The sequence below is a fragment of the Rhamphochromis longiceps genome, linkage group LG13, assembly GCF_057381845.1.
Source record: "Rhamphochromis longiceps isolate RC_006_pf linkage group LG13, R_longiceps_female_GT1.1, whole genome shotgun sequence".
Taxonomy (NCBI): Eukaryota; Metazoa; Chordata; class Actinopteri; order Cichliformes; family Cichlidae; genus Rhamphochromis; species Rhamphochromis longiceps.
In genome coordinates, this window is record NC_140569.1 from 9,363,592 (window position 1) to 9,379,629 (window position 16,038).

A 16,038-nucleotide genomic window follows, 5' to 3' on the forward strand; every position below is an offset into this window, starting at 1 on the left:
ATGATGACCATCATGGTGGCAGCTAAGGAAGAGGAGAAACCTAAACACAATTCATCTATCAATCAGCTCTTATAAAGGCTTTCTACTGACCATTGTGTAACTTTCTCTATATTTACATTCTGTTTATTTCTCTAAAAGCCCTGCAGTTTTTTCTTTTTACTCAGTTTCAAATCAGACCCCCTACTTTACCCGGAAGGCGTTTTTCCTAAGTGAGTGCTTTAGGCAAGTGTAACATGCCGTTTGGCTGCTTTTAGTTCAAATAAACCTAGAAGACATTCAGATCAAGAAAATAACAATTTACAGCAAATGGTTACACAGATTTATGAGGGAGCTCTCACAAAATGCCAATCACGGTCACACTATGAAAATCAATTTTGTCACGTGCAAGATTCGGCAAAATGTTTTTAACTAGGATAGACTGGGACTGAGCTGCAGCAGCAAACAGTGCCAGCATGGATGTATCAGGATAGTGACAGTAACAAGGTTGCATGTAATATAGTAACTGGATGTTAGGTAGTAAACACAAGTTAAGGTAGTGATTTGGAAAGGTAAGTGAAATGTGTGATGTCAATATTTGCAATGACTAATTAGTATTAAAAGGGTTGTAATATTAAGCCTGCATTCTTACTAACAACAGTGGAAAAGCCTTTTGTTGTCTATATGAACCTTTAGATCTCTCACTCTGTGACCTCAAAACACTTTTCTGATGGGTTTATGGCCACAGAAGCCCATTTACTGAATATAAAATGATAGCCATTTTTAAAATTATGGTACCGCTGCACCATTGAGAGCATCCTGACCAACTGTATAACAGTCTGGTGTGGGAGCTGCTCTAGCGTTGCAGAGGGTTTTGAAAACCGCACAGCGCATCGCTGGAGCACCACTTCCTGCCATACAAGACATCTGGAGGAAGAGGTGTCTGAAAAGGGCTGGGAAAATCATCAAAGACCCCAGTCACCCAGCACACGGGCTCTCCTGCCCTCTGGGAGCATCCGGACTAAGACCACCAGGTACTGGAACAGCTTCTTCCTTACAGCTGTATAGATCCACATTCTGTAATATATCTATATTATTGCAAAAGCACTTTCTGGATGGATGCAAACTGCATTTTGTTGCCTTGTACTTGTGACATGTGCAATGACAATAAAGTTTAATTCCATTTAGAAGGACTGTTAATCAAACATTACTGTGTGATTTAGCCTATAAGCATACAGTATCCCTTTGTTTCTCAGTTAGATCCTCATGTCCGGTTTCACATCAATGGTAATGGCAGATTGAAGCTTAATAGTGGGATGTCACTAACCAGAGGGGGATGTCACGATTCTATTCAATGAAATCTGGTTGAATTTTATTTATAAACTACCAAGCAACAGTCATCTCAAGGCTATACCAGTATTTTACTTCATTGCAAAAGTCACAAGCCAACCTTCAGCTCTTTGTGCTTTGCTTCCAAGAAGCAAAAGTGAATTGTGTTGGTCAAACCTCATTAGAAATATACTAATATACAAATTTCCCATTTATATGTGCAAATTATTTGCAAATTTTCCTCTTTTCCAAGCTATATATAAACAAATGAGTGGTGACTCAAGATTTTTGCAGAGTACTGTATATAAAGTCTATAACTACTATAAATTACACAGCAGGGGACATAATTTGTCAGATAATTAAAAAAGACCAGTGCAAATGTGAATTTAGAACATTTTTATACTCTAAAGGACAGATGTTCTATCTGTACTGCATAAAATTTATATAAGGTAGTCTCAATAACAGTCTATCCACTGGTAGATTTTTATTTTAATCCAAATTAATTATTTAGTTATTAAAATCCACAGTATTGGTACTATTGGACCTTAGTGTGGCATTTGACACCGTTGATCATGACATATTACTGGAACGTCTCGAGAGCTGGGTCGGACTCTCTGGTACGGCACTCGACTGGTTCAAATCCTACCTTAACAACAGGAACTTCTATGTGTCAATAAGCCAATTCTCATCACAAAATATAGAAATCACATGTGGGGTCCCCAAAGGCTCCATCCTAGGGCCCCTCTTATTTAGCATTTATATATATATGGATGTTCAAGTGTACAAGAGACACACAGATTCTATTTACTTATTGAATATGTAGCTAATAATAGAAACTGCATAATAAATATGTTTGATACTAAAGCTTTTAAATACAGACAGGATGTAACACAAACACACATGCTCACAAACACACACTGTAGAAAGGCAGTGCACTCACAGGGTCTCTGAAACAGGGTATCCCAAACTTTATTTTACTGGTTTTATCAGAATTACCATGTACCATGGAGAGCAGTCACAGTTAGTGGCAACACACATACAACAACTTTCCTCCTATCATTTGGTCTTGACCAGAAATTAATTTAAAAAAGAAAAGAAAATTAATACACGCACACACAGAGAAACAGCGGCAAAAAGAAAACAAATCTTAAAAATTATTACAAACATGATTATTAAAGTTACTGTTCCGTTAAGAAAAGAAAAAACCCCCACATCAAATCAAAGTGACAAACATAAAAAACCCTGAAACACCCCGAAAGTGCAAAGAGGACAGAGAAAGAAAGAGAAGATGAATGAAAGGAAGGAGTGAAGAAATAAAAACCAGAATTTGTTGGCACAAAGGAAGAATTTAGGAAAGAAAAACAAAAAGAGAATTATTCAGCAACCAAGATAAATGATCGACAGCTCGGAAAACAGATGGTTTAAATACAAACAAATTATCCGTTGAGAGACTAAATCAGATGCACAGGCAGATATTCATAACTATACTTGGATGTTGGTGAATAGAAGCAGTTCTAGAGATAATGATTTAGGGGGCATAAAAAGCAACCATAAGTGAGACACGAGTCAAAAAGACAAACTAAAAACATAACGCTGTCTGAATCAAACGACAACAATCACTGACAAAAGGCAATCTCAAAAGCCTCCAACGCCAAAATAAAAGTAAATGGAAGCAGATGGAAGGAAAAAAATTAACCAACCAAGAATGAAGAAAGAGGATGCATGGGAGGGCAGAGTGAGGCAGCGATAGAGAAATAAGCTCTAAGCAAACTACAACTTCTCCAAAAAGGCAATATATGTCATTCTTGAGTGTAGCGAGTGTTGTTGTTTCCTTTAAATAAATATGTAGAATTAATTCTCTATGGTTAGTGTGATGGTCGTATAGTCCACCTCACTTATAACACTGTACAGTATATACACATTATTATTATTATTATTATTATTTCTTTAATGACAAAATAACCTTTAGATATACATACAGTATTCCTCATCCTCTGTCAGAGAATACAGCCACAGTATTAGAAGTAGCAAGCAGTGTCTCTTTTTTTGTACAAATAACCCATGCAGCTCCCATATAGATTACTTATTTAAGATACATAACTTCTTTAAGATCTCATCTCTCATTCAATAACAGCAGATATTGCCTTTTTTAACAAAAAAACTTGATGAATTCATTAGTAATGTGCAAGTTACTCCAAAAAAAAAAAAAAGTCATCGCATCTTTGTTTAAATTAAAAACAAAATGTTGTTAAGCTCTACATACATTACAAAATGTAACTGAACAGAAAAAAAGGAAAACCTGAATCTGTACAACATTCAAACCTTTTTTAGTCAACACTAAGGAAATGGGATACAATTCTCTATAACTATATACAGACATGTTATCATTCATGCACAGTGTCAACAAGTAGCACATTGACATTCCAAAATATGGAAAACATGGCATAGGGAGACAGAGGGTAGAACGGGAGCTGGGAAGAAGATACGGAACAAAAGGAGAACTGCCTGTTTTGGTTACTTTGGCAGCAGTGAGATTGAGAAAGCAAGATAGAGAAAGAGGGTGGAGAGACACAGGGACAGATAAAGACACCATAACAATACACATGCTGGGCAGGAGAAGTCCACATCAGTCTCTCTGACCCAGAAATCAACATATGGCTGTAACTTCATTTTTTAATTATTATTATTATTATTTTCATCTTCTTTCGTGTCATCTTCTTTTTCTTTCTTCTTCTCTACATCACCATCCTTTTTTCTACATGTTAAATGTTGCATTTTAAGGTAGAGAATAGCTCTGGTAGCCTTTGTTTCCAGCGGTACATTTTTTTCTCTGTAGCAAATATTGCTCCGCTTGTACCAGTAGGGGCGTTTGTCCTTCCTTTTGCTCATTTTGTCTGTCCGATGTTGCTGTTATTTATTCCTCGGTCTGTCAGACAGACAGTCAGTTAAAAAGTGAATATGGCAACACAAACATATCGTCAACCCTTACATTAGAATCAACATTGTTAATGGTTTACAACTGATTCAACACCACTGTATTTTTACATCAGGTACATCATTATTATTGTGTAAATCAGAGACAGAAAACACAATCTCTGTTTTTTACATCAGAAGCAACTCTGTAAATGAACCAACGTAGTAGCCGTTTCACATAAGCGACAAGAACCAGTGCAATGCTTGTCCGTCATTTAAAAACCTGCCCAATTCTGTTTCAAACCCCACCACAGAAGAACAAAAGTTAAAACAAATGCAATCTACAGCTCATTTTTCTACTCCTTACTAGCTGTTAGTGTTAATATATACAGTGATGACCTGGCTAACTTTTGACCCTTTAAAATGCAGAATTTCAAACCAAAGCACGAAGCTGGACTCAAGCGTTATTGTGACTTGAGCTGGAACAAATTGCTTTACAGTCTTTGCAGGAAAGTTGCTAGTTGCAGATAGAAAAAAAAAAGTTAACTTCAACCAGAAAGTTAATATTTGATGATGTACAGCCAAGAAAAGTCTTTAGCTAAACAACAGCTAACAATGTTTAGTTTCCAGCCTTGTTTCAAACTCTGAACAGCTGTCATTAATCTGCCAATAAGGTTCATGTCAGACTAGCTCTTAAGCCAAAGTGAATACACCCAGAGAGACGGTGCAGCAACGCCAGTGCAGCAAAGCCAGTGCAGCAAAAGAGCTAAATTCCCATAAAAGAAAACTTTTAGCATTTAAAAAAAAAAATACAAGCCATAAATTTAATGCACGAAACTGCATTTTTGCAAGCATTTGATTCCTGCTCACGCTAGAGTTCACCTCAAAATATTAGGCAGCTGGCACATTTTAAGTAATTCCAACATGATTTAGCAATATCAAAGACAATACCTTACTGAAGGTACTCAAAAAGTGATGCATACAGCTTTAATATCGTTATTCCTTCTTTTTTTTTTAAAAGCAAGCTAGCATAATTTAGTTTTTTTACAGTGTATAAACCCTCAGCTCGTGCCAGTGAAGAGACAAATACATACAAATTTAAATAAAAAGATTTGAGTTCTGTTAAAACAACATCAAGCCTTTTTTAATGCTTTTCAGATTACTAATCAAATATGAATTATATTTGGTGTTTTAAGAAAGATCCATTGGTTAGAAAACCCTTTACAGATTGGACTGCAAACATTAATATCTGATATAAAGTTTTCCCTTTGGCAAAACAGGGGTAAACTGCCACTCCAAGGCCTTCACTTAAGAACAGCTACTCTAATGATGAGCCACAGATTGTGCTGAGTTTGACAAATGCAAGTAATGCAATATCTCATTATACTGTAGCTATCAAACGACATATACACCAAATGTCTTTTCTTAGTAGTTTTCAAACTGTACAACAAACAAAACTGCAGCAACAAAGCCATTTTTCTGTAGCACTGTCTTCTCAAATTTTCATCCTAGTGTTGTTGTGTAATTAATAATTTTTTCAAAAGCTATATTCAGAGTATTTATATCGTTGCAATTATCTGGATTTGCCAAACTCATCCAATCTAAGCCAGCCCAGGTCTACTTTCTCAGGGGTTAAAATCTGCCTTTTACAAGAATCCTGCCAAGTTTAAAATGGATTACATCTAGTCCGGACTACTTACTTTTACAGATGACATTATAAATACAATTTATCATATACATCAAGTAAAAAACACATTAGAAGCAGAGGAATTCTGGACTTATGGACTTTTATTATGCCTACATATACTGTAAGTTACGTGTATGCTGAGATCTTTGTGAGTTTAGCTGAATGTTGCAATAGTTAACAGTCTGAAGTCTAAACTTCTCTGACAGTCGAGACAGGCTTTAAAATGTACATAATTCTGGGCCCTTGGTGTTCGAGGTTTTGGGATCGATTTGTTGTCTGTCTAATACTGAATTACAGAAAGCAGAAGATTTCCAGACATTTAGTGTTTTGGAATTTTAGTTTGTGAGTCTTACGATCTGGCAGTAAGTTTGGTCTGCATGCAGTAGACGTAGTGTTTCATATGCCCCGGTGTCCTTTTAAACTACTAGCACACTATTAGGATGATAAATAAGTCCAAGTGGGCCTCTGTCACATCATGCACACAGACCAGGGGTAATAATTTAAGATCAGTTTACATTGTTAAACTAACAAAAGTAGGCTACATATATAATAGAATAACAGAGACTGTTTGTGCCCATGTCACAAAGAGAGATTATACACTTTAGGAGTTAATTAGCTTTTAACCAGGGTGGACTACCATGGTAACCTGGCTACTGAGAATTAAAACACTGGGCTATATACTCCACAGCAGGAGGAGATTTGTGGGGACAAGTGTTGTAACTGTATCCCTGTTAGCTTTCTGTTATTGCCCTGAAACCGGTGTGAGCTTGTCAAACACAGGCTGTCTGAGATTAGATGTAACCTGTGTTACATATCCACATTTACCCCGTCCTCTACGCTGACGTCCGGCCCAACAAAAAATCATTTTCAGCTATCCCTTTATCTGATGGCTTTTGTGTTAAGACTGAAAACTGGCAGATGAACTAATGTGTCAAGTTCAACAAGAATGAGTAAATCCCACAGATCACATTAAGGTTATTTGTTTGAAAGCAACTTACCTTTGAATAAAGAAATATGACAAAGCCAGATGGTAATTGCTTTCTTTAGGTTAAGGCCTTCGTCATCCAGACATATTATGAGTAAAATGTTTTTGACTAGTAGTGTTTTTTGGAATGAAAAGTTGAAGCCTTGTCTGAATGAGTACTTAGAAGCAGCAGGTTGCTTTTACAATATCTAGGAAATTCTTGATGCCTGGTGTGGTAACATAACAAAGACGTGCAGCTATTATCTCATGTAGCCCTGCGCTAGTTTGAAGCAAAGCTCTTTTAACTGAGAAGTCAATGTGTAAGGTTTACCAATATAAGCGCCTGTTAAATATTCCCCTTAACGACCAATCTATGTGAAACATTATAAATCAAGGGTCAGGGTTAGGGATTAGTGGTTATTACAAAGCCCTTGAAGATTTTGATTGGTCCAGCGACCAGCCAGGTTGGCGATGCACAGAGATAATGACTGAAGCTGTTAAGTAAACCAAGTGGCAGAAAATGAAGGAAAAGAAGGCCTATAATGGGTGCTAGCTAGAATTTTCAGGCTATTTAAAAGTTATGATTCAGAAATGATGGCAGCAATCCCACAGGTGGAACACCAGGTGGTTCCATAGTAAAATCAAAAATACCTAGATATTTATGCAGTGATAATAGTTTCTAACAGTTTTCGACGGTAGAGTGGCCATTTCGTCTTCTCAGACATGACCTTATTAAAGGTAAAAGCACACTAACCACTTCTTGGTTCAAATTAGTCCTTAATTCATTTACATTTACAGTATAAAGCAACAGAAAGAGGGTCCGATCAGGAGCGCATGGCGTAACCGAGACATTCAGAAGGAAAACCGTGAAGCTGTAATGTACGATCAGCTCTTTATATTTACAATTCGAACCTCAGTGACGCTTAAAACATTTCATCTCACTGAATTTGCTCTCCTGCGAAAGTCATACTCGGCATTTCTACAGGCTGGGAGAGCGAGAGTCAAAAAGACCTCGAACACGAAAGCATATCTCGCCTCACGCAGTGAGAGCAAGACGAGAGGCGTTTTTTTTCACAGTACTTGACCATCTTCCCACAACACACAAGCAGGGACACCCACTGTTACACACCAGCACACACACAGTTAGTTGTCATGAAACAATTGTGGCAATGTATCCGGTTTCTTCTGATTATGTTTTCAGTATTGTCTGGTCATGCATGCACATACTGATAAAGTTATTCTTTCTTTGTCTGTCTCACTCCTGCCTGTTACAGTGTTTGGATACGATGCACTACACTGAAAGAGGGCTCCTGCTGAAACCACTCGTTCTCAATAGGAGCTTTTATGGTGCGTACCTCTGTTTTAACCTCAGTCCAAGTGTTTAAATTCATTGTAATTCTGTAAGGTCGAGCCAGTTGGGACACGTTTAATAAGATGACTTGATTGGTTTGCACTTTTAGAGTGAGACGCGAATATATATCTTTGATTTTTTTCCTTTTCTCATTAAGCTTCCACCGTTCTGGATAATTTCGCTTCCTATTAATCTCATGTTTTTTGTTATCCTTCCATGCATCTGTACCTCTTTCCATTCTGTCTTTATCTGTTTAAATGTGCACTCCTTCATCTGTACATCCATCCATTCATCTATCATTAAATCTATTGCTGAAGGGGGGACTTATAGAACAACGAGACAGCCTTAATTCCTAAATCCAAATTCATCCATTCATCCACCTCCCCCTTGTTTTTTCCTCCATGTTTTCTTGCTTTGTCCCACCCTTCTCTTCAACATCTCCTATCATCTTAGAAGCCCTGGATGTGGCAGTAGGCTTCCAGTGAGGAGAAGAGGATGTAGAGGAGCCACAGGCTAACGAACAGCATGGTGGTAAGGGCCTTCGCAGTCCGGGGCCCACCCAGCTCTCCACCAATGTCTGGTCGCCGTCGGTACATCAGCATGGCGACACAGATAAAGGCAAAGATGGTGAAGAGTGTGACCGAGAAAGCCAGCGTGCCAGGATCTACCCTGAACTCCTCACCCCTGCTGTTGTGGTAGATGGCAGCAATGGACCACGCCACCTGTTGAACAGCAGCAAAACTGAATTTAATAACATGAGACGCGGTGAGCATGTACAACAAAGGAAACAAAAGCAAATATAGACTTTGCCAAAGGAGACAGATGGGTGTGACAGACCATACCACTTGTCAGTCACACACTCATTCATGCAGAATTAAAGAATAGGACTCATGCAGTAACCTATCATTTATACCAAGCACAACATAATAATTTATACTACAGCAAAATGACAAGCACTACTGCATTTTCTCTAAATAGCTATCAATCAATACATCTTTAATCAAATGTGCTGGACTTACCCCAATGCCCAGAAACACATTGACAGCATTGGAGCCTGTCACATTACCAATGGATGCATCTGCATACTGATCCTGGATAGCTGCTACCTTACTGGCAAATGTGTCTGGATGAAGAGAGAGAGAGAGAGAAAAAACAGAGTTGTCATTGGCCATAAAGTAACTGGTGATCGTTGTTACAATCTCTCATGTTCAAGTTAATGAGAAAGAAAAAAAAAAGATCAGATACAGCTGATCGCAAGATAAAAAACACTCTTAATTCTGATGATGACTTATTAAAAACTTTGACTTTCCTATTCTTCTTCCGTCACCAAGAAATGAATGCAACCGTTTTTGTGGAGTGAAAGTGTAAAGCAATAAATAAAACAAAATGTTCCATTCAGTGTAAATTAAGTGTTACTGACTAAATGTCTAACACTGCAAACAGACTGACATGCCTAATCACAAAATCCCCCAACTGTGCCTGTTGCCTGTAACAGTTGCCTTTGTTATCATAGAGTATTTGAACTTTTTTTTTTTTTTATGTTATTTCCACTTTCAACCAGAATAACAACAATGGATATCTATGCCAAAGGTACAAGGAGGGGAGGCAAAAGATAGATGAGGAGAGGAAAGAGGAGATATAAGTTGGATTACACTTTTATCGTCATGGACAAGGTAAGATTTCTGCACAAAAAGATGGATGACTTTGTAGCTCTTCTAAGGAATCAGTTTGACTTCCATCAGTGTATGGTTCTGCGTTTCACAGCAACACAGAATTAATCAAGATCCCATTGCTCCCACTGACAAACAGGAATAATCTAAGAGTGGTAAGAAAAGAAGGTTTAAAATACAAACGATGAAACACTGGTCACACTGCAGTGAAGATATTGGTCTGTTAGAATCAATGTTTCTCCAACAAACAGCCATGCTGCTGCTGGAAAACCCAGTAAGACTGTTACTGGAAGATTTGAATTATGCATCGTGCATTCTACGACTTTCACATGATTGAGCAGCTGTAATGGGATAATTTCCCGCTGTGAATTATGAAAATTATTCAGGATCTGGTAAATTTGCAGTGATTTCTGTGTTACACAAGACTGCATGGACAGATAAGGACACTTTTCATGCATGCATAATGTATATAGCTATTAATACAGACCACATACAGAGCACTATATAAATCTTGTTTTCTATTTTTAGACAGGCAACCTTAAATTAGGAGCCACAATCTTTAATCCAATTGCAGTGTTTCTTCTACAGCAGCCAGCATATGCACGATTTGCTCCGAGATCAAGAATTTACAAAGTTGAATTGCAGTTAGGGGGAACAAACAGATTTTGGCCTGGTGACTAAGAAGCAATGTGCTGCGTAGTCCTAAAAATTTCCCCTGCCTAATGTTTGCCAAACTACAGCAGCTCCAAAGTCATGCTCTTCCTTCCTGCACTGAAAGGAGCAACGGTGACTCTGCCAGATCTCAACAATAGGCTGTTTGGTGAGCAAATAGCCAAATGGTCAGTTAGCACTCTTTTCTGGCTAGCTTCTCTTTGTTAGTGATTCATGTCATCTTGCCTTTCTCTGCCAGATACAACAAGAAGAGACAAAAACTGTGATTACGGAAGAAAGAAAAAGATGAAAAGAGAAGGAAGGGATTACTTGAAGCAGCAGCCAACCTGGCTTTGGAAAAGAGGATGATGGGAGGATCAAGAAGTAGATACAGGGTGGTGATAGATATGACAATTGGCCTGTGAAAGAGACTAACACCTGTCTGCTGGGCTTATGGATGTGTGTCAACGCTCTGTGTGTTCCTGTTTTTGTGTGTGTGTGTGTGTTTTCTGTATTAAGAGCGCATACTGTATGTACACTGTGTCTCTGTGTGTTTGCGAAGTTTGCCACCTGGGTCCAATCTGATGCCATGTCTCTACCAGCTGGCAAAGGCATGCACGCCTGTGCATCAAATGGTCTTAGAGTGCTTGTGAGCTTGATTGAGTGGGTGAGTCCGTGGGTGTGTACGTGTTCAGCAGTGACGTGAGTGTGTGTTACTGTGAAACAGGTTCCACTCTGAAGCTCCTTATGTGACACTATGGCTCCCTGGAGAGCTTTTTGCCCTTTTCCACTACCTCTCTGTCAATCAGTCACTGCCTCGCTCTTCTCTTTTTGACGTCATGCTCCTCCTTCTTCCCCTCTCCCCTCTGTTCCTGTTTTTCCCCATTGCCTCTTAAAATGGAAGAACATGCAACTAATATGCTCAGGAAAATCTTGGAACGTTTATAGTGTTAGCAATAAAGGAGTAAAAACAGAAGCATTAATCCTCTGGGGACTGTGACTATCCAAAGGAAATCTGGCCCTCTTGAGATTCCTTATTATAGATCACTGGTCCACAAAATACTGAACAATACACAGAGGGGTATATAAATACTCAGGGGGTATAAACCAGTTGAAAATCTTTTTAAAGATATTTTGTTCTGAACTGGACAGTGCTGGGAGACTGATGTGTGGCAGCTCTTATTAGTTTAATTGAAAAACATTCAGGAATATTTATTAATTTGTTACTTTGACAGAGGGTCAAAGAGTATTCGAGTATTTTACAGTGACTGATCATAAATATCTTATCTATTTACATTTATTTGTCAAAAATCATGTCTTACATGACATATTTATTGTGATACAATATTGTGAGGATACATGATGACTATCAGCTTCACTGTCCTGAACCAACATTTATTGCACAATGCTTTTATCTTCTGTATGTATCTTTTTTTTTTTCTCTTTTAAATCCCTGCGTATTTTCCTCAGTTTATATGCTCGGATCAAATTTCTGAAGCCATTAGGAGTCATGATAATACACTGCACACATCAAGTGTACTGTGGAATCACGAACCAACAAAGTTTTACCTGAAATTTTACCCGAATACCCGCAAACTACAAAGAAATGTGAGCTTCTTTAGTTTCAAATTTTCCTAACAGCACCGCTTTAGTTGTTTTCTTTCTATCTCCCTTTCTCCATGTGTGGGTTAGCCTGGCTAACTGTGATAAACGAGGGTAACTGACATAGAACCACAGCACAGGATGGGTTTTATTAACTGTAATAGCCACAGAACTGAGGTCTGTTTCTTTGTGTGTGTGTGTATGTGCGCGTATGTGCGGTGAAGCCACAGGAGGCTCTGTTAATAAGGCTGAGAGCTTCAGAAAGGCTGAGCCACTTTGTTTTCATTCGGCAGCTCTACACATTGTGTGCAGTACTGTGACTTGAGCATCTCTGTGTATGTGTCCATAAATTCAGCTGATATCAAGTGCATATTTTTCTTAGTGTATGAGCATATATTACATGTACAGCCATATGCTAATGTACTATGTGTGTATGTATATATGTGTGAGTATAAAGTAGTATGGAGCACACGCTTTTTATCCCTAAGCTCCCTAAATGGGAGGCAAGGGAGCACCTGAGCCTGACATGACAAATAGCCTTATGGTAATAGCACATGGTGGTCACAGTACAAGTCATTGTGTGTGGGGGTGTGTGTACACAAGTGTGCAAAATCTCTTTCAAGCTTTAATGTTTTTCAGATAGATGAGTGTGCTTGTCTATTACTCAAGTCGTGCAGTCGTTTATGTTTTTCCATGTTCTAGTTTATACATCTAGCAGTCAAGTACACACTGTATGTCTGATGTATTTGTCTGTGTGTGCATGTGGGGACCAAGGTTAAAACATATAATCACCCAGCCATCGCATTTGGTCATTCTTCACACTTACGCAAGATGAGCCATGTTGCTGTCGGCAGACTGCACTGCTTTGTCTAACGGGGACCCATATGCAAAAAATATTGTGGCAAGACGCCGAGAACTACTGGGTTAGTTCTGGTACAAGTTCACTGAGAATAAGAGCTCGGGAAATGTGAGCTCTGAGGTTCTTTTGATCTACTTTTATGTTGTTTTTCTTTGGATTTGTAATAGCAGAAAAATAATATTAATGAACATCAATACAAAGATGCTTTCATGTGGAAAAGCTCTTCAAAGCTATTTGTGTAAAGCAAATTTAGTGAATATTATCATGATGCCAGAATTACGCCGATCATTTTCTAGTAAGGGATAATTACCCAAGTCCCATTCCCTGTTACTAAATAACCATGACATTTCTTTTCTGGATGAGTGAATTTGAGTTGAGACTGTATAATTTGCCATAAACCAACATAAAAATCCCCTGCATACTTTGTAGTCTATAGTGCAACAGATCACGCTGAAATATATCTCATCTTTATGAAAGTTGCTACTGTATATATAAGAATTACTAGTTACTTAGTGTTTCTCGAACTTGTGAAGTTTTAATAGCGTGCCTTGATATTCATTCCACTGTAGCTTTTGTTGATTTGTGTAGTAAATTGAGCAAAGAACTGAAAATATCAATATATATTCCTTGAGGTGGATCATTGATGAACAAAGATCTTTTCCTCATAATGACTTTACAAAGCTAAATAGCAAATATAAAGAGAGAACAGGATTTGATTAAAGCTGGCACAAGGTCCAGTAGATGGCAAAAACATATACTGTGATGGATTCATGTACGCCTACACATACATGTATATAAACATAAAGGATAAGTGCTCACACGCTTACCTGGTACTGAGGTTCCCAATGCAACAAATACTACTGCTGTGACAGAGTCTTTCAGGCCTACTGTGCATCCAAAGTGAGAGGCCAGGTCCCCTGTAAGGATAGGAAAGGAATAATTTCCATCACTATACTTCACAGCATATACTTAGAAGAAAACAGATGCGTTCAGCTGTTGAACAAACCATCATTTGTTGTGTATCTCTTGTCAATCCCTCAGGATATTTAAAGTCTTACCAATCATAGCGGTGAGCAGTCCGATCATGCAGATGGAGACTACAAAGCAGGCCCAGCCATTCCAATACTCTGTGGGCGGGACGAAGGCGAACAGAACCTTCCAGAATACAGTGAGGAAATGCATGACGTAGTCAAAACACGAGGGCAGCTTCTCCTCCCCACACTCCTCATCGTCGTCATCTTCACCTGGGAAGAAATAGGGGGAAAAAAACATACATGGTAGCTAGTTGAATCCTTGAGTCTTTGTTAAAAGCGCAGATTGTTTACACCAATTTAACCTCTTAAGCCCCAACGCCCCCTGATATGGGGGGAAAAGGCAGGAGATCAGGTAGGCTTGGGGCTTAAGAGGTTAAATAAGATCCACAAGTTTGAGACCCAGGCACATCACAGATCAGATTCAATGTCATCCCTGCACTCCCATGCCTTTCCTGTTGCTGTAGTTGAAAATGTTGTTTGAATCTATAGTCTATAGTGATTTAGCCTGATAACCTGAAAAGCAAAATCCCTGTGTGTTTGTGTGTGTGTGTGGTTGCAAGCCAAACCTCTGCTTTCAGAATCAGAATCATCTTTATTTGGCCGTGTTTGTACACGCGAACAAGGAATTAGACTCCAGTACACTTTGCTCCCTGCATGCAAAGAAAAGAAACATTTTTTTAAAAATAGGCTGTATGTTAGAAACTATGCAAACTGAGTAGTGCAATGTGAATATGTGCATATGGCCTGAATGAAAGCAGGGAGTTATTTCATAGTGTTCATGAGAGTCACGGTCCTGGTTCTTTGACTACGTTTTTGGGTTGATTATGGTTATGGTATTAGTTAGTCTTTAGTTTTATATTTCCTAGAGCCTCTGAGTTTTCATTATTTACAATTCTAGTTCTGTAATTCTTGTTGTTCATATTTGGTCCCTTTCTGTTACTTGTGTCTTCCATGATTCTCTTGTAGGTTCCGAGTTCTTAGTTTCCTCCTGGTCCAAGTTTTTATGTGTTTTTATATTTTTGCATTTTCATACTACAGCAACAAAAAGCAGCTTCATTCAGTTGATCCTTGGTCTCCGAGTCCTGCGTTTGGGTCTCACCTTACCTGCCACGGAGCGCATCATGACAATGAGAGTAACTGCCTGGGGGAAGAAACTACCTCTGTGGAGTCTGGTTTTCACAAACAGCGCTCTGTAGCACCTGCCTGAAGGTAGCAGTTTGAACAGTTTATGTCCAGGATGTAAGGGGTCTGCAGAGATGTTTTCTGCCCATTTACTAACCCTGGACCTGCACAGGTCCTGGATGGAGGAAAGATCAGCATCAAGAGCAATCCTCTCTACAAATCGGATTACTTGTTGCCGTCTGACCGGCAGCTCTTGTGGCAGGTTGTACTACCTGATTTGATGTGAAGTACAACCTCTGCTAGGTCTTCTTCCGGATAGTCTACATGTGAGGACCACTTCGAATACTGTGAAAAGGTGGTTCCTAGGAATCAGAAGTAATCCACAGTAGGTACTGTATTGTTGAGGATGGTGGAGGGGGGAGGGTTTCTCTGAAATTCCACCACAGCCAACCACGTTTGGTTAGGCTGCTATGTGCGGATCTGTGTGAGTGTTTGCTGAAAGAAGGGAATAGCTGGAACCTGAAATTTAAATTACTCTCCTCACTCAGTAAAAGAGAAACGCTCACATGCTATTAGAAGTCTGTGCGCTCGCTGTATAAGTGGCTGTTTTTCTGATCCATTTATAAATGAATGAATAAAACGAGACCACCTGCTGCTTCCATGAAACATGCTGACTTGGTGATTCCAGGGAAAGCTATAATCTCTTATTGATTTCACCCTTGTCATTCAGTCACTGCATACTATTAACATTCAAAGAGGTGGTGATGCATTAAAATGTTCCAAACAACCGAATAAAACCCCATTAGCACTCTAAACCCAGGCGAGTTTGGAGAGGTTTCAAACTGCAGCTGCTTTCCCATACGGAGTTGTATGAGGTCTG

The 16,038-nt window shown here is 38.8% G+C and overlaps 1 protein-coding gene across 4 annotated transcripts in view; it reads right to left on the reverse strand.

Annotated features, from left to right (window-relative positions):
• Positions 1–3,616: 3,616 nt before the first annotated feature.
• slc8a1b (solute carrier family 8 member 1b) overlaps positions 3,617–16,038 on the reverse strand; it is a 149,049-nt gene continuing 136,627 nt past the window's right edge. For 2 of the 4 annotated variants that reach the window (XM_085427462.1, XM_085427461.1), the window contains exons 8-12: positions 14,603–14,686; positions 14,061–14,246; positions 13,830–13,919; positions 9,240–9,343; positions 3,617–8,942 (exon numbers count right to left, since the gene is read on the reverse strand). In XM_085427462.1, the coding sequence (XP_085283588.1) occupies positions 8,670–8,942; positions 9,240–9,343; positions 13,830–13,919; positions 14,061–14,246; positions 14,603–14,686 (737 nt within the window). In that variant the 3' untranslated portion in view covers positions 3,617–8,669. The remainder of the gene's footprint in view (positions 8,943–9,239; positions 9,344–13,829; positions 13,920–14,060; positions 14,247–14,602; positions 14,687–16,038) is intronic. The other 2 variants (XM_085427464.1, XM_085427463.1) reach the window with 1 other exon arrangement.